General features: G+C 47.0%; 1 protein-coding gene across 1 annotated transcript; it reads right to left on the bottom strand.

The window, feature by feature from the left end:
- Positions 1-399: 399 nt before the first annotated feature.
- Positions 400-15,450, bottom strand: APOE (apolipoprotein E). The gene is given in 5 exon segments (XM_030212507.1): positions 400-1,075; positions 1,078-1,466; positions 10,882-11,032; positions 14,858-14,920; positions 15,300-15,450. Coding segments are annotated over 5 exon segments (936 nt in total). The 5' UTR covers positions 15,394-15,450; the 3' UTR covers positions 400-836.
- Positions 15,451-18,626: the final 3,176 nt, after the last annotated feature.

Raw genomic sequence — 18,626 nt, 5'->3', positions numbered from 1 at the left:
ACTGAAATGCTTTGATGTTTCACTCATCCCCTGTCTTCATGCATATAGACTGTCACTGAAATTCTTTGATGTTTCACTCATATATACTGTCATCTACCAACATTTGTTTATTTCTGATCTGACAAAGAAGGGCAACCTTCGAAAGCTAATCAAGAAATGTATTAAGTTATGTCCAATAAAAAAGGTATCATCTTATTTTCTTTTCCATGTTTTATTTTATTTCTATTGATTACATCCTTTTTAAAATGCTGTTCTGCATATAACTCCCACGAGGGATGGAGAGAAAGAAGCCATACAAGAAGTAATAAGTAGCAGCGCTGCGTATGCCTTGTAGCGCTATAGAAATGCTAAATAGTAGTAGTAGTAGTAGTAGTAGCTAACAGAAGAAGACATTTGAACTGTTATACTTCTCAAAAAATATTTTATTCAGATGAAACAAGCAGAATATTAGCAGCAACAGGAAAAAAAATCCTGACGGACTCTTTCTGTATATACTTTGCTGGAGGCACAGTTGTGAACAAGAGCAGCTTTGACTATTGTTTCTTGCCTTTAGCATATCATAGTGGAAAGATGGGCTATAAGCTCATTATACACAGTTGGAGAACAGTTGGAGAATAGGACAGTTAAATTCAGCAAAGTACTGTTAAAAACGTCATATGAAAAAAATAGATATTAATTGCACAGACTCTGGAACTCAGGTGAGCAAAGTTGTTATTGGAGAATGTTGAGTAATTTAGGCATTCCATCTCAGGCTGGGCTAACTTAGGCATTCCATCTCAGGCAGGTGCTGGCTGAATTCCTGTTCAATGAGTGAAATTGATGTGCCTCTTACCATTTTATTGCTTCTTCCCTTGCAGGATCTCCAGCAAGGCATGAACTTGATTGCGTATGCTGTCCACATAAGGAGTGAACCACTGGCGGATCTCATTGTTTTTTTCTTCTAAAGTTCCTCCAATCTCACCTACTTTCTTTTTCAGTTTCCCATGCAGCTCCTGAGCTCCAGAATTCAGGCGCTCATGGATGGCCTTAATCTGTTCATCCACAGCCTGTTTCAGTGTCCAAAAGTGCTGTTGGCCTTATTTCTAATGCCAGTAATGTAAGGCTCAAAGGTATCATGAATAGAGTCCATCTTCTGATCAGTGTGGGCACGAATCTCATCCACATAGATACTTATCTTCTTGCGCAGCTCCTCAGTGTCCTTGTTCATCTTCTTCTTTAGTTTTTTCATGTACATGTTGACCCGGTTCCTCACCTCATCCGCATTCTGGTCAAACATTGTACGGATATCCCCTGTGTACTGTACTATTTTGGTCTTTGCATCCTCCATATCAGCTTTCAGCTTCTCTGACAAGTCTGATATTTCTTGGCTGAAGCGCTGTTGGGTATCCTGGGCAAAAGGACCCAGCTTACTTTTTATATCATCACTGTAAGCTTTCAATTCATCCATTGTGCCTGTAATGAGACCCCTGTATAGCAAGGTGTGAAAAGGAGAGATCACAACTGAGGACATTTTCACATGTGGAAAATGGGACATCTAGGTTAGGACTTGCACATTTCCCTGAGTACTTTACAAAAGTATCTGCTGAACACAAGGTCTTTTGTAAAATAATGTATAAGGACATCAGCAAATACACATGCATTTCCTGGCACGTACAGCAGGAGCAGACATTTAAGAAACTTACACATGCAAAAAAAACACATCATCATTCAGCAGCTTCCACATGTAAGTGGCTGGCAATTATATGTGGAAGTACTAATTTTTTATATGAATAAGAGTTATATTCTAACAATCTAATATGATAATTTCGCAACGCCAACGTTCTGAAGCTGACTCCATGGCAGCATGGCAGTGAAGCAGGTAGGTGTTCCTGGGGTTCGTAATCACCCCGCCCTCAAGGGGAAAGGAGACACCAGACTGATTAACAGAGGAAGAGGGGAGGAGCCGCAATGACAGGAGCAGCGATTATCCGGACGAGTTGGGGCCGAGCCAGCGGTGAGGCCAGCTATGACGTGGAGCACCAAGAAAATAGCAAAACAGCCCCAGCCTGCTTGTGCCGGAGGTGCGCGCTGCATGGGCTACGGCAGCCCAGACTCCATGTTCCCAATGACGCCGCCTGGACATGGGTAGGACGGAGGGAGGGACGGAGGAGGGGCCCTGGACCCTTGCTAGCGCCCGTTTCCTTTTGTTCAGGGATCCTGGAACTCGAAGGGGAGGGGGGCCTGGAATCGAAGGGGAGGGGGGCCTGGAACTCAAAGGGGAGGGGGGAGGGGGCCTGGAACTCAGAGGGGAGAGAGATGGAGGGGGGGCCCTGGATATGGGTGGATGGAGGAGAGGCCAGGGGAGAATGCAGATTTGATGCACATGTAGAGGGGGAGGGCAAGGGACAGAGGAGAATTGCTGCACCACGATGGATGGAGGGGGCAGGGGAGAGATGCTGCACATGGATGGATGGATGGAAGGGGGCAGGGCACAGAGGACGTTTCCATATCATCATGCTGATCAATCCATAGACTGGTGGGTTGTGTCCATCTACCAGCAGGTGGAGATAGAGAGCAATCCTTTTGCCTCCCTATATGTGGTCATGTGCTGCCGGAAACTCCCCAGTATGTTCTCTATCTCAGCAGGTGGTGGTCACACACAGCAGCAGCTCTGGCTAGGCCTCCAAGCCTAATTTTTAGGTTTTGTTGAGTGCCTGGGGTTGAGGGCTCTTCTTGAGCAACTGCAAACCTGGTGGTGCCAGGTCCCTCCTTTTCTCCCCCCTCCCGCTGGCTCCGTTTAAAAAAAAAAAAAAATTTTAGACGTCCTTAAGGGCGTTTATTTCGACGTTTATTTAACGTTTATTGCAGCTACTCACTGGGACACCAGGTCGTTACAGCTCGGAGCGGAAAGCAGGTAATTTTTACCTTTTTGTAGCGGGCAGGGGGTTCCCCGATTGATCTCCATGTGGCTGATGGCGTCGGAGGGCTGAGGGCGCAAAGAATCGCTCCCCGGACCGCGTGGTGCGCGTCTAGCGGGGATGCGGGGGTTTTAAAGTCTGATTCGCCCTTGTTGGGTGTCAGTTTGGAGGCCGGTCAGTGTCCCGGTTCTTCCTCGGGTGCTGGCGGTTTTTCCCGCCATAAACGCCCATCCCCCGCTGCTCGCCTCCGCCATCTTGGCCGGCCACGCTGCTCGGACGGCTTCTTCTTGGGCCGCCCTTGAGGTGGGAGACGTTAATGCCACGGCTGCCCTTCATTGGGCGACGCAGAAAAGCGGCTAAAGTTAAGCGCCATTCTTCCCGCGCGGCTCCTTCACGGAGTGTCACGCCGGACGCCATCTTGGATGCGCAGCATGTTTCTCCCCCGCTCTTGCGAGCGCTGGTTGAGGGTGCGTCTAGGGCTGTGGCCCAGGCTGCTGAAGTGCACAGTCTGGGGGGTTTCTCCCCCGAGTTTAATTTGCTGCTGCATCAGGCCTTCTTATGCAAAACGCTGCCCCTTCTCCCTTGTCCGATAAAGGGGTTGAGGCCCCCGGAAGTAACACCCCTCGGGTGGATTCCCAGGCCTTAGAGGACTCTGTTTCCTCTGATGTAGATGAGGGCAGCGTATCTGAGTTCTCCCAACGGTACTTTGGGGATTCCTTGGAGGAGACAGATTCCCGCTCGGATGGAGCGGATGACCCCTCTGCAGCTCGGATCTTTCGCTCAGAGGATTTGCCCAACCTGTTAGTGCAGGCCATGAGCAATTTGAAGATTTCCTCGCCAGAGGACGTCTCTCCCTCAGCCCCTGTTGGCTCTGCCATTATGCTGGGGACGAAGCGCCCGCCTAGAACCTTCCACGTGCATGATGCCATGCACACCTTAATTTCAGCTCAATGGGATGTCCCGGAAGCGAGCCTCAAAGTGGCTAGGGCTATGTCCCGCCTCTATCCTTTGCCTGAAAGTGAACGTGAGGCCTTTATTTGGCCTACCGTGGATTCTTTAATCACTGCGGTGACTAAGAAAACGGCGTTGCCGGTGGAAGGTGGCACGGCCCTAAAGGACGCCCAAGACAGTAGATTGGAAGCGGCTTTAAGGTCGTCCTTCGAGGCGGCTGCCTTAAGTTTGCAGGCCTCAGTTTGCGGCTCCTATGTGGCCAGGGAATGCCTGACGATTGTGCAGCGGGCTTCCCCCTCGGATCCTTCCTTGAGGGCTGATTGGCCGGCCCTGGAATCGGGCTTGGCTTATTTGGCAGACTTACTGTATGATGTCTTGAGAGCCTCGGCTAAAGGTATGGCTCAGACAGTCTCTGCGCGGCGCTGGCTTTGGCTGAAACATTGGTCTGCTGACCACGCCTCTAAGTCCCGCCTGGCTAAGTTGCCTTTTAAAGGCAAGCTGCTCTTTGGGGTCGAGCTGGACAAAATCGTGACCGATCTCGGCACGTCTAAGGGCAAGAGGTTACCAGAGGTCAGGGCTCGGGCCAGTGCTCGCCCCGGTATCTCCAGAAGACGGTTTTCAGGAAGCCCGTCGGTACCGCCCGGGCAAGTCGGGCTCCTCTGCCCCCTCTTCCTTCAAGAGGAACTTCTCCACCAAGCAGCATTCCTTTCGCAGAGACAGCCGTCCCGGAGGTGCGCCCTCCGGTCCTCCCCCAGGGTCTCGTACCCAATGACGGGGTCCTGGTCCATGGCCCAGTGCAGATTGGAGGACGCCTGTCTTCGTTTCTGGGCGAGTGGACCAGAGTAACTTCAGACGCTTGGGTGCTGGAAGTCATCAGAGACGGCTACAAGCTAGAGTTCTGCCGACCCTTAAGAGACGGGTTTGTACTCTCTCCCTGCAAGTCTCCGGTCAAAGCTGTAGCAGTGCAGCAGACCTTGGACAACCTGATACGCCTGGGTGCGGTCGTTCCGGTGCCAGAGAATCAGATTGGCAAGGGACGTTACTCCATTTACTTTGTGGTACCAAAGAAAGGAGATTCTGTCCGGCCTATCCTCGACCTCAAGGGGTCAATCGGGCCTTGAAAGTGCGGCACTTTCGCATGGAGACTCTCCGCTCTGTTATAGCGGCAGTGAAGGCAGGGGAGTTCGTGGCTTCCTTGGACTTCAAGGAAGCGTACCTGCATATTCCCATCTGGCCTCCTCATCAACGCTTTCTGCGTTTTGCAGTCCTGGGCCGACACTTCCAGTTCAGAGCCCTCCCTTTCGGGTTGGCTACTGCTCCGCGGACCTTCTCCAAAGTAATGGTGGTCATCGCGGCCTTCCTGCGAAAGGAAGGAGTACAAGTCCATCCTTATCTGGACGACTGGTTGATCCGAGCCCCCTCTTATGCAGAGTGCGGCAAAGCTGTGGACCGGGTGATTGCTCTTTTGAGCTCCCTGGGGTGGATCATCAACTGGGAGAAGAGCCAGCTGCGCCCGACTCAGTCCCTGGAGTATCTGGGAGTTCGATTCGACACCCAAGTGGGCAGAGTGTTCCTGCCGGACAATCGGATTGTCAAACTTCAGGCTCAGGTGGACCAGTTCCTAGTAGCCTCTCCTCTTCGGGCTTGGGACTATGTGCAGCTGTTGGGCTCTATGACGGCCACGATGGAAGTAGTGCCCTGGGCCAGGGCTCATATGAGACCACTACAACACTCTCTGCTGCAGCGCTGGACTCCGGTGTCGGAGGATTATGCTGTGCGCCTTCCCTTGGACCCAGCAGTGCGCAAGGCGCTGAGCTGGTGGCTGCAGACAGACAAGTTGTCTGCAGGAATGCCTCTGGTGACCCCGGAGTGGATTGTCGTCACGACGGACGCCTCTTTGTCGGGCTGGGGAGCCCACTGCTTGGGAAGGACAGCGCAGGGGCTCTGGTCTCCTGCAGAGGCAAAGTGGTCTATCAACCTCCTGGAACTCAGAGCCATTCGGTTGGCGCTTTTGGAGTTCATCCCGGTACTGACGTTGAAGCCAGTATGGGTCCTGTCGGACAATGCCACGGCTGTGGCCTATGTCAACCGCCAGGGAGGTACCAAGAGCGCCCCTCTAGCCAAGGAGGCCATGAATCTATGCCAGTGGGCGGAAGCTCCCGGAGAGTGGCAGCTATCTGCTCAGGCGTTCTTGGACATCACGAAGCGCTGGGGCCAGCCGAGCCTAGTTCTGATGGCGTCATCGGCCAATTGCCAAGTGCCGCGCTTTTTCAGCAGAGGACGGGACCCTCGATCCCTGGGAGTAGATGCTCTTCTCCAACAGTGGTCGACACAGGAGCTTTTCTATGTGTTCCCGCCCTGGCCCATGTTGGGCAGGGTGCTAGACTGGGTGGCAAAGCATCCGGGCCGGATAATCCTGGTGGGTCCGGACTGGCCCAGACGTCCCTGGTATGCGGACTTGATCAGGCTCTCAGTGGACGATCCTCTGCGGCTGCCAGTGGAGCAGGGCCTGTTGCATCAGGGTCCCGTGGTGATGGAGGATCCCTCCCCCTTTGGTCTTACGGCCTGGCTATTGAGCGGCAGCGTCTGAGCAAGAAGGGCTTCTCAGACAAGGTCATCGCCACTATGCTGAGAGCGAGGAAGCGCTCTACTTCTACTGCTTACGCCAGGGTTTGGCGTACCTTTCCAGCGTGGTGTGAAGCAGGCTCACTTTCTCCCTTCACTGCTCCAATTTCTTCAGTGTTGGCGTTCCTGCAAGAAGGTCTGGAGAAAGGCCTGTCGCTCAGTTCCCTTAAAGTCCAGGTAGCGGCTCTGGCTTGCTTCAGGGGCCGCCTGAAGGGTGCTTCCCTGGCTTCGCAGCCAGATGTGGTGTGCTTTCTCAAGTGAGTTAATCACCTGCGCCCTCCTCTGCACTCAGTGGTGCCTGCGTGGAATCTCAACCTGGTGCTAAGAGCCTTGCAGAAGCCACCTTTTGAACCCTTGTCAAGGGCATCTCTGAAAGACCTGACGTTGAAAGCAGTCTTTTTGGTGGCTATCACTTCAGCCAGAAGAGTTTCCGAGCTCCAGGCACTCTCATGTCGAGAGCCCTTTCTGCAGTTCACTGAGGCAGGAGTGCCTATTCGCACAGTGCCTTCCTTCCTGCCCAAGATTGTTTCTCGCTTCCATGTGAATCAGCAGCTCTGTCTCTTCCTTTCGTAGGGAGGACTACCCAGAGGAATACTCTGCTCTCAAATATCTGGATGTGAGACGAGTCATCATCAGATACTTGGAAGTGACCAATGATTTCCGGAAGTCGGATCATCTGTTTGTCCTGTTTGCAGGTCCTCGTAAGGGTCTGCAGGCTTCTAAGCCTACAGTGGCAAGATGGGTCAAGGAAGCCATCGCAGCGGCTTATGTGGCCGCGGGGAAGGTGCCGCCTATCCAGCTGAAGGCTCACTCCACTAGAGCTCAGGCGGCCTCGATGGCAGAGGCCGGGTCCGTCTCCTTGGAAGAGATTTGCAAGGCGGCAACTTGGGCATCGGCCCATACCTTCTCCAGGCATTACCGCTTGACTGTGGCTGCTCGGGCGGAGGCCCGGTTTGGAGCTTCAGTGTTGTGGTCAGGGATTTCTATGTCCCGCCCTGGGTGAGTACTGCTTCGGTACATCCCACCAGTCTATGGATTGATCAGCATGATGATATGGAAGGTAAAATTATGTATCATACCTGATAATTTTCTTTCCATTAATCATAGCTGATCAATCCATAGCCCCTCCCAGATATCTGTATTGTTTATATTCTGGTTGCATTTCAGGTTCAAGTTTAGTCTTCAGTTCCTGTTCAGGAGGACTTCCGTGTTCAAGTTTTTCAATGGATTCTTCAAGAGTTGAGACGAATTTGTGTTACAGTGAGCTGCTGCATTCCTCTCCCCTCCATTTTACGGGGCTGGATTGAGACTTAAATTCTGCCGGCGCTCCCTCCCGCTTCGTGCGGCAGTAGGGCAGCTTTGTACCCCTCCCGCTTCGGCGGTGTTAGGGTCAGTCAGCTCCTCCCGCGGTTGCGGTTGCAGGATAAGCCAGATCCCCCCCGCATCGGCGGGTGTGGTGTCCCTCCCCCGCTCCGCGGGGATGAGCTGGACGGATTCCCCTCCCCCACTTGTGTGGGGATGAGCTGGGTTAATTCCCCTCCCCCGTTTCGGTGGTGGTGAGCTGGGCAGAGTGTCCCTTTGTGGGTGTAATTCTCTAAGTGCTGAGTCCTGAGGATGGAGCTTGGATATCGACATACTGAGGAGTTTCCGGCAGCACATGACCACATATAGGGAGGCAAAAGGATTGCTCTCTATCTCCACCTGCTGGTAGATGGACATAACCCACCAGTCTATGGATTGATCAGCTATGATTAATGGAAAGAAAATTATCAGGTATGATACATAATTTTACCTTGCTGCATATGGATGAATGCAGGGGAGAGAGCATAATTGGTGCACACGGGACACACACTACACTCTCTCACTCACACAGACACACACTCTCTCTCTCAATCACTCTCTCTCTCTCTCTCTCTCTCTCTCTCTCTCTCTCTCTCTCTCTCTGACACACACTCTTTCTCTCTCACACATACTCTCTCCTAACAGTTCCCTTAAAAACATAATTGCCATTAGAGGACAACCTTGCTAGCACCCGTTTCATTTCTTTCAGAAACGGGCCTTTTTTTTTTTTTACTAGTTATACATATAAATGCGGCCAATTAGGAAGCAAAGCTCCCATAGATAATTTTTGTATTTTAAAAGCTATAAAATGTAGAGGGGAGCAAAGCACAGCACATTTGCTCCCTCAATTATTTGATTCAAGTACTGGCTGGAATACATAAGTTTTAGCGTGTTTCAGCCAGTACTTGAAACAAATAATTGAGGGAGCAAATGTGCTGTGCTTTGCTCCCCTCTACGTTTTATAGCTTTTAAAATACAAAATGCATCTATGGGAGCTTTGCTTCCTAAATGGCTGCATTTATATGTATAATTTATAATGGAAATACATTGGTTTTTGCCCCTCCTCTGATGAATACATATCAGAGGAGGGGCAAAAACCAATGCATTTCCATTATAAATATTTTAGCCTTCCCAAACCATACCCACGTAATGTCCCTTTAAGATATGTGCATTCTGGGCTTCTGCATGTGTAGCTCAAGGTGAATTACATCCAGGTACAGTAGGTATTTCCTGTCCCAGAAGTCTTACAATCTAAGTTTCCCAAAACCAAATGACCCAATTGTTTTCTAGGGAGGAATATTTCCTTGGAAGTTATTAAGGCCTAATTATCTTCTACAATCAGTGGGGGCAATGAAAGCCTGATTATCTACTGAAAGGCTGAAGATTCATGGAGGCCTACTAGTTTTCCAATGGAGTTTTGAAGGAAGCCATCAATAGTAATCAAACAAAATAAAACATGGAAAAGAAAATACGATGATACCTTTTTTATTGGACATAACTTAATATATTTCTTGATCCCAAGAAAGGGATCTGGGTGTCGTCGTCGATAACACACTGAAACCTTCTGCTCAGTGTGCTGCTGCGGCTAAGAAAGCGAATAGAATGTTGGGTATTATTAGGAAAGGTATGGAAAACAGGTGTGAGGATGTTATAATGCCGTTGTATCGCTCCATGGTGCGACCGCACCTTGAGTATTGTGTTCAATTCTGGTCGCCGCATCTCAAGAAAGATATAGTAGAATTGGAAAAGGTGCAGCGAAGGGCGACTAAAATGATAGCGGGGATGGGACGACTTCCCTATGAAGAAAGACTAAGGAGGCTAGGGCTATACAGCTTGGAGAAGAGACGGCTGAGGGGAGACATGATAGAGGTATATAAAATAATGAGTGGAGTGGAACATGTGGATGTGAAGCGTCTGTTCACGCTTTCCAAAAATACTAGAACTAGGGGGCATGCGATGAAACTACAGTGTAGTAAATTTAAAACAAATCGGAGAAAGTTTTTCTTCACCCAACGTGTAATTAAACTCTGGAATTCGTTGCCGGAGAAAGTGGTGAAGGCGGTTAGCTTAGCAGAGTTTAAAAAGGGGTTGGACGGTTTCCTAAAGGACAAGTCCATAAACCGCTACTAAACGGACTTGGAAAAATCCAAAATTCCAGGAATAACATGTATAGAATGTTTGTACGTTTGGGAAGCTTGCCAGGTGCCCTTGGCCTGGATTGGCCGCTGTCGTGGACAGGATGCTGGGCTCGATGGACCCTTGGTCTTTTCCCAGTATGGCATTACTTATGTACTTATGTACTTATGATTAGCTTTCGAAGGTTGCCCTTCTTCGTCAAGCTAATCAAGAAATGTATTAAGTTATGTCCAGTAAAAAAGGTATCATCTTATTTTCTTTTCCATGTTTTATTTTGTTTGATTTCTATTGATAACCTTAAGAGTGGACTAACACGGCTACCACACTCCTCTACTGAAGGAAGCCATGAAAGCCCAATTCATTTCTTGGGGATGAAGGTGCTGAATATATGTAAACCGCTTTGAATGTAGTTGCAAAAACCTCAGAAAGGCGGTATATCAAGTCCCATTTCCCTTTCCCTTTACAGGCAAGAGCCAGAATGGCTGAATTACATCTTAGGGCTAGAGAGAGAGGGAGAGATTTCACTTCACTATTTGACCATTTTAATTTGAGCAGATTAATGCAGAAAAACCTCCTATGTAAAGTGCAGCAAGTCTTACCATAGTCATGAAGTTTGCTATATCTGACTTAAATGCTAATTTACCACTCAAGGAGAGCAATTAGAGCTGAGATATAGAAAACCAGTGTTCAAATCTTGTGATCATAGGCAAAACATTTAATCCTCCATTGCCTCAGGAGTAAACAGATTTAAGCCCTCTGGGGACAGAGAAATGCTTTGTGTACCTGAACATAACTCTCCTTCAGCTACTATTGAAAAGAAATGAGCTAAATCTAAAATTACTTCCTTACCCCACAGAAGGTTGGAATCAATGAATCTTAGGTCTCCTTTCAACCCAAGTATACAATTATAATTTATGGGGCGTTCACTTACTCCAATTCCTTGCTGATTTGTGAGCCTGTGATCTTTGTTGCCATGGCATCGGCAGTCTTTCCCACTTTGGTCACGTGTTCCCAAAATGTATCCATGGCTTCCTCCCATTTAGACTTGGGCTCATCCCTGAAGAGGAAGTTGGCCTGACACCCTGGAAAGTAGAACCATGAAAATAAATGTTTAAAAGCTGCTATTGTTGCAGTATAAAATGCTAAGGAGAAAATGCAGTGTTGTGTCTCTATTCTGAAAGAGTGCTACACTGATTTCTGAGACAGACAAAAAGGTTTATGAGAAAAGCCTACATTAACATAACAGCATGGTCCCAACTCCCACCATGGAAGAGCATGCAAGTGATCCTGCAAGTGATGCAGCATTTTCTCACAATGAGGATGGATCTCCAAGGAGTTATGCCTAGAGGGAACAGCAGGGGTGGCCATTTTATGTAGAGACTAGTAAAAAAAGGCCCGTTTCTCACACAAATGAAACGGGCGCTAGCAAGGTTATCATGTAATGGCGATTATGTTTTTAAGGGAACCGTTAGGAGAAATGTTCTGACATGATAAGTAATAATTGGGAAGGGTGTATAATGAGTAATATGCTCCAGGGGTATAAGATACGGATTGTTTTATCTATGTTTTTTTTTTTTTAAAATCTTTCTTTTTTTGTGATTTTTATTTATAGTATTTTTTAAAAGATAAAGAGTATGCAGACTCCATCCATGTCCAGCATTTCTCCTCTCTTCCCTCTCCTCAATACATGTCCAGCATTTCTCCTCTTTTCCCTCCCCTCCATCCATGTGCATCTCCTTCCTGACTTCCCTCCCATCCATCCATGTCCAGCAACTCTCCATTCTCCCCTGTCCTCTCCTCCATCCATCCATATCCAGCAAATTTGCTCTCTCCCCTGCCCCCTCCATCCATCCATGTCCAGCAATTATCCTCTCTCCCCTGCCCTCCCCTCCTGTCCAGCGATTTCTTCTCTCCCCCTGCCCTCCCCTCTTCTATCCAGCAATCTCTTCTCCCCTTGCCCTCCTGTCCAATTCCAGCCATCTCTTCTCTCCCCCTGCCCTCCCATCCATGTCCAGTGATTCTCCCTGCCCTCCCTCAGCTCCCTGACAGCCCTTCTCTCCGTTCCTCCCCCCCACGCGTTTAACCCTTTTACTTTCAGGCACACCAATGGCAGTGAAGAGGACAACACAGCGGGCTCGCATACAGCTTCTCCCTTCCCTCACACAGTGTCCCGCCCTCACGGAAACAGGAAATGCATCATTGCAGAAGGCGGGACACTCCTGTTGGAAAGGTGGCAGACCTCATGTATCATCTACATAGGATTCTAAACTTTGCTGGAGAGGAGTTAGTTGTTGTGGTGGTATATATGGGTACCAATGAAACAGAAAAGTGTGGAAAGGAGGTCTTGGAAGTCAAATTATGCAGCCATTTTGATAAAGGCATGGAATGGCGCCCCTATGAGGAAACACTATTCAGGTTAGGGTTCTTTGGCTTGGAAAACAGATGACTGTAATGTAGAAGTCCATGAAATCATGAGTTGAGTAGAACAGGTAAACAAATTGGTTATTTGTACTTTCAGAAAGTCAAAGTCTAGGAGATATTCTATGAAGTTACTAAGGAGCACATTTTAAAACAAATTTGAGAAAGTATTCTGATATTAACCCTTGTGGTGATCAGCAGGTTTAAAAAAAAATGTTAGTCACCATGTGCTAAAAAGATCCAGATTTTCAGTGGCAGTACCTGGATAGTAGCTACTGTAGAATATTTGGCAGAGTAGTGAGCTGGCAGCACTATCCAGAATGCAGTGAGATTCAGCCATACTTAGGATATCTTTTTTGCTATCCTAAATTCTCTGGAGAGCTATCCAGGTATCACTGTTGAATACTGTCTCTAACCAGATAACCTCTGTCTCCACCCAAGCTCTACCTATGGACCACGCTCACATTACCTGAATAATCTAATTTAATCTAATGCTTATAGTCCACAACCATCTTTTTTAGCTATATGCTGATTACATAAAAAAAGAGGATGGGCTTTCTGGAAATTACAAAAGAACTTTCTAGTACATAATCCTATCAAGAACAATTAAAATTAGGGCAGAAATTTCACAAACAACTACATTTTTTAACAAACAACTACATTTTTTAACAATCTCTGAAATAAAAAAGATGATTAATATGTCTTATTCTTATAGGCAGATTATTCCAAGATTTAACTCCAACAAAGGAGAAAGCAGACTGAAAAATGTTCTTAAACCTAATACATTTTGCAGAAGGTAGATGTAGAATCAGCACATCTTTCAACCACATGATATTTTCATCTCAACAGTGAAGTCATGTAGTGTGGCGCCAAACCATGTAGTATCCTAAAAATAATTATACCAGTCTTAAAACACATTGTTCTTGAATCAGCAACCAATGAGCTCCAATCAGTAAAGGGGGTTACACTATCACTACTTTTTGGGATTATGCAAGATACTTATGACCCTGATTGATCACTGTTGGAAACAGGATACTGGATCTGATGGGCCTGTCTCTCACCTAGTATGGTAGTTCTTATGTTCTTTCCTTACAAACACAAAACTCTATTTACCTTTCTTCAGAGATGCTAAAACACATGGATTAAATGTGTGATACATGCTTATAAAGGGCATCATACATTCTCATGCTGAGATCCCCTCATCTCATGCTCTGGGAACTGGTCTGACATAAGCCTCTACTTGGTGGCACTCTGCAGCCCTGGTGCTGCAGGCACCACATTCTCATCTTCTCCTGCAGATAGTGGCCAAGAACTCCAGTGAGGTCTCGGCATCATGGGAAGGAGGCAGCAATGTGGGATGATGAGAGGGAGGGTAGCATGGCTGTGGCAAACAAAGAACATAATAGTCTTATTGGTTTATGTAGCTCATCAACGAGGATAGGTATAAAGGGGTATTGGTATGAATTGCCTTATGTGTCAAAACTAGAATTTTAAATGGTATTCTATATTGAATGGGGGAGCCAGTGGTATTTCATAAGAAGTGGTTTCACAGAATCCAATTGGTGTGCATGACATAGAAGGCAAATGGGTTTGGGTTCAAGGCAATTTTGGGAGAAGCAGGTGGGGGGAAGGCAGAGGAAGGGAAATGTGGTGTCTAAACCTGCACCCAGAACAGGCTTTCCAATGATGATTAATGAACTCCAAAGTTTTACTTGCATGGCATTGGAACAACAGAACACAGAGGATAAAGGGGTGATCGATGCCCAAAGAAGGGATGCGGGGTGGGGGTGGGGGGGAATGTAAAGATTTATACACTGAACACACCACTGGTCCAACCCTTGGTGTCTGTTACTAGTTTATTTACAAAAAAAACATTTGGCAGCCAGTCATTTCCTGTCTGACAACTAATTCATCACTGAAACTGCACTTTGTACTGTCATAAGAATAAATGTTCACTGAAGATCTGGACATTACATTTGCAGAATTTTATCATAACAATGCAAGCGTATGGTTAGAGAAAAGTACAAAGTATAAAAGGGAAAGGGTGTGGAAAAACAAAGGTTGCGCATTTGGGCAAGGGAAAGATGCAATGTATAAGGTGATATTGATGAGATGGACAATTAGTTATAAGGGATATAGGTGGGGTGAGCATGTGTTAAGGACAAAGAGAAGGAGGGAAAGAGAGTGGACAGTATCTCCTGAAACCTTCAAGATGCCGGAACATTTTACAGCTACTTAATTATCAGAAAACTTAACCATAATCAGATCTTCCCTATCACTGCCAGACAATGAGAAAAAAACAAATGGGTGAAAATCCTTATCTAATACAAAAACTTCCAAACATATTTGTAATGATACAATTAATAACAGATATAATAATGCAAAAACCTCTAATAAACATCTAATTAGGACGAATGATAAAAGTAAATGGCCTAATAGGAAACCAAGAAAAGAACAAAATGATGGTAATAAGTATCAGAAGAGGATACCTATGAGCACAACTGAAATGATAAGCAGTGTGAAGGGCTTCATGCTTCTGCTTTCTCTGTGTCCTGAAACAGAGAGATGTTTACATTAGAGCAGGGCCCAGAATCAAAGGTAAACATGAAATTCATAGCAATGGACAGAGCCAGCTTCACACAGACAGACTTATCTCAGAGCAATGACCAGGGTTTTAAGCTGGTCTGCTGCACACATCTCCTCATTATAATCTCTCAAAATTCTGCTTCTTTACATTTTTTTCTGGATTACATAAATATTGGATTGAAATAAATATTTACTGCATAACACAACATTATAATATGCTTTTCCATAAAAATAAGTACATTTTCATTTTTATTTTTCCTTCTGTGTTTTCTTATTTTTCTTCTACATTTGCTTTTCTGTTTCCTTTCTTTCATCTCTCCTTTTCCTCTCCTTGGACCTCCTTACCTCTTCTTTCTGTCTTTTTCTTCTTGAAATGCTTAGGTCCCCTCCTTTCTCTCTTTAAATACCTCTGTTGATTCCCAACCCTAACATAAAACATAAGGTTACTTCTGGTTATTCTGGGGCAGATTTGCCATCAGCAGTGTCAGCTCTGGAGTGGTTGGAGGGGCAAAGTTTATTTCTTTTATTTCAGAAATCGAAACAGGCAGCACTTCGCCTTTCTGATACAGTTCTTAACTCTTTCTGTACTCCTGAGTTCCTTCCTGCAGACAGAAATCTCAATGAACATAAAATACTGCCATTGCTAATATCCAATGTTGCCCAAGTTACTTTGTAAAAGTAATATATTACACTTACTATGTACTTGTTTAATAAAAGTAATAAGTTGTTACTGTGACGTTATATTACTCGTTAGTTATTTCATTACATTTCCATGAATGTAATTGTTACAATTACTTGTTACTTCTAAAAGTAATATATTACCAGTAATATATTGCTACCCAATACTGCCAATGTCAGGGGGATATTAGAACATAAGGACAATAAGATTACTTACCTCTTGGGAGTCACGTGATACCTACATCCTGAGACAAAGTGGGAGTCCGAGCTCCATGAGAATTTGCAGAAATCAGCTTTATATCTTTAAATAGAGGGGATTTTCTAAAAAAAACAAACAAGCAAACCTCAGAAGAGCCATAGGAATACCTGGAGAGCCAGAGGCTGCAGTATCGAGCCGGGTTACCACGGTATGCCCGTGAAGACTATGAAATCTGCTCATCGGAAGATACAGACTGCACCTATCAAGATGGCGGAGCATGCTGCCCTGATAACCACACCAGCAAGTGAATGGGCCCAAGAGATTTTGAAGTCCGTGACTGCTGCACTGGAGGACAGGCTTAACAAACCCCAATCTGCGGTCGATGAAATTAATGAAAAATTCAACACCCACTCGAGGATTTGAGGAGGTGGAAAGACAAGTATCTGATTGAGAGGATGAGGCCACGTGGATGTCTAACCAAATCGGGCCATGAAGAAAGAAAAGGCCAAGCTTGGCGACCAACTTGAGAAGCAGGAAAACAGGACACGTGGGAATAACCTGCAGGTTACTGGTTTGCCAGAGGCAGTTACAGATCCAGAGTTATGTGCCTTTTTCTCCATGTGGCTTCCCAATCAGCTGGGTCTGGAAGACAACCACACCAAGTTTTGCTGTGAGAGGGCCCATAGAATCGGAGTGAGCAAAGACAAAGCTATTGCCCAATACCTGAATTGGGCTGATAAGGAGACTATCTTGAGAGCATATCGGAAGCTAGATGGACTGCTGTACCAACAATCTAAAATTCTTCTATTCAGTGATCACTCAGCTGGCATAACCGCAGCACAAAGAAATAGTGCAAGTCTGCTCAGCATTGTACTGTAAAAGAGTGCACTTTTCTTTGGCATATCCAGCCAAATTGAGAGTTTGGAATGAAGGGAAAGCTATCATACTATCAGATAAAGCTGCAGCTATCCGATTTTTGGATGGCCTGAACATACCAGGGGCACAATTGGGAGCATCATGTGGAGTAGATCCTGTACTGGGCCCAAGCGCTCGACTTGTCTGAATTAGAGGTGCAGAAGCAGCTATGGATGTCTGGGTGAGTGGAGACTGCTCTGGATCACGGATGTCATCGTCCACCCCTCAGATTCTTTTTGGTATTGAGATTAGTTGGCTCCAGTTGAACCTCGTTACTGCGTGTGTGTGTGTGGGGGGGGGGGGGGTCTCTTATGATACAAGCACACACAGAACTCTGACCGGACTTACAGACTGCGGCTTTATGACTAGGAAAAATGTGCTGCGCTCCCATCCTACTGCTAACTGATTTGTTTCTAAGGTTATACTATGTTAGAGACTTATCTTAGGGATAGAAGGGGAGAAGCAGTGTGATGGATTGCTATCTGCATGGCTGTGGGGAGTTTTGTGGTAACCTCAAGACTCAAAATTGGGGGAGGGGCAGCTACAGAGGCAAGGATTCCCAGGCTCTGAAGAAAATATATCTCTGCTTTCTCTTACCCTCCACATCGGGCAGGTGACTCATGAGGGTTTGTGTTACTTGCTAACAGTTCCATTATTCTTTGATCGGTGTAGAGATGGCAGAAGACAAGGAGGGTGACGTGGAGGGGCATTTTCGAATGGGGACGCCCATCTCAAAGGGCACCCATCTCTGAAGACGTCCCCACGAAGAAGCGTGGCATCCCATATTATTGAAACAAGATGGGCGTCCATCTTTCTTTTTGATAATGTGGTCGGGGATGCCCAAATCTCCACATTTAGGTCGACCTAAGAGATGGTCTACCTAAATGTTGAGATGGTCGACCTTAGAGATGGGCGACCTCGGTTTTCGCCGATAATGGAAACCGAGGATGGCCATCTCAGAAATGACCAAATCCAAGGCATTTGGTCGTGGGAGGAGCCAGCATTCGTAGTGCACTGGTCCCCCTTACATGCCAGGACACCAACTGGGCACCCTAGGGGGCACTGCAGTGGACTTCACAAATTGCTCCCTTACCTTGTGTGCTGAGCCCCCCCCAAGCCCCCCATCAAAACCCACTCCCCACAACTGTATACCACTACATAGCCCTAAGGGGTGAAGGGGGCACCTAGATTTGGGTGCATTTACCACCACAAGTGTAACAGGTAGGGGGGGATGGGCCTGGGTCCGCCTGCCTGAAGTGCACTGCAACCGCTAAAAAGTGCTCCAGGGACCTGCATACTGCTGTCATGGAGCTGGGTATGACATTTGAGGCTGGCAAAAAATGTTTTTAAATTTTTTATTTGGGTGGGAGGGGATTGGTTATCACTGGAGGAGTAAGGGGAGGTGATCCCCGATTCCCTCCGGTGGTTATCTGGTCAGTTCAGGCACCTTTTTGAGGCTTGGTCATGAAAAAAAAGGGACCAAGTAAAGTCGGCCAAATGCTCGTCAGGGACGCCCTTCTTTTTTCCATTATCGGCCGAGGACGCCCATCTCCTAAGCACGCCCCAGTCCCGCCTTCGCTACACTGCCGACACGCCCCCGTGAACTTTGGTCGTCCCCGCGACGGAAAGCAGTCGAGGGCATCTAAGATCAGCTTTCGATTATGCCGATTTGGCCGACCTTGCGAGAAGGACGCCCATCTCCCGATTTATGTCAGACGATGGGCACCCTTCTCTTTCAAAAGTTCAGCTGATAAGCTCATGAAGGGTAGTGGGTGGACTTTAGAGGGGAGGAGGAGGACGGGGGAATAGGATGAGTGAATGTGACTGAATGGTTGCATGGATGTTGAAGGGGTTCTATTGGGATGGGAGGGCTTCGGGGG

The sequence above is a fragment of the Microcaecilia unicolor genome, chromosome 8 (genome assembly GCF_901765095.1).
Source record: "Microcaecilia unicolor chromosome 8, aMicUni1.1, whole genome shotgun sequence".
Taxonomy (NCBI): Eukaryota; Metazoa; Chordata; class Amphibia; order Gymnophiona; family Siphonopidae; genus Microcaecilia; species Microcaecilia unicolor.
Note: the sequence above shows the minus strand (reverse complement) of the source record. Positions and strands in the feature narration are given on the sequence as shown.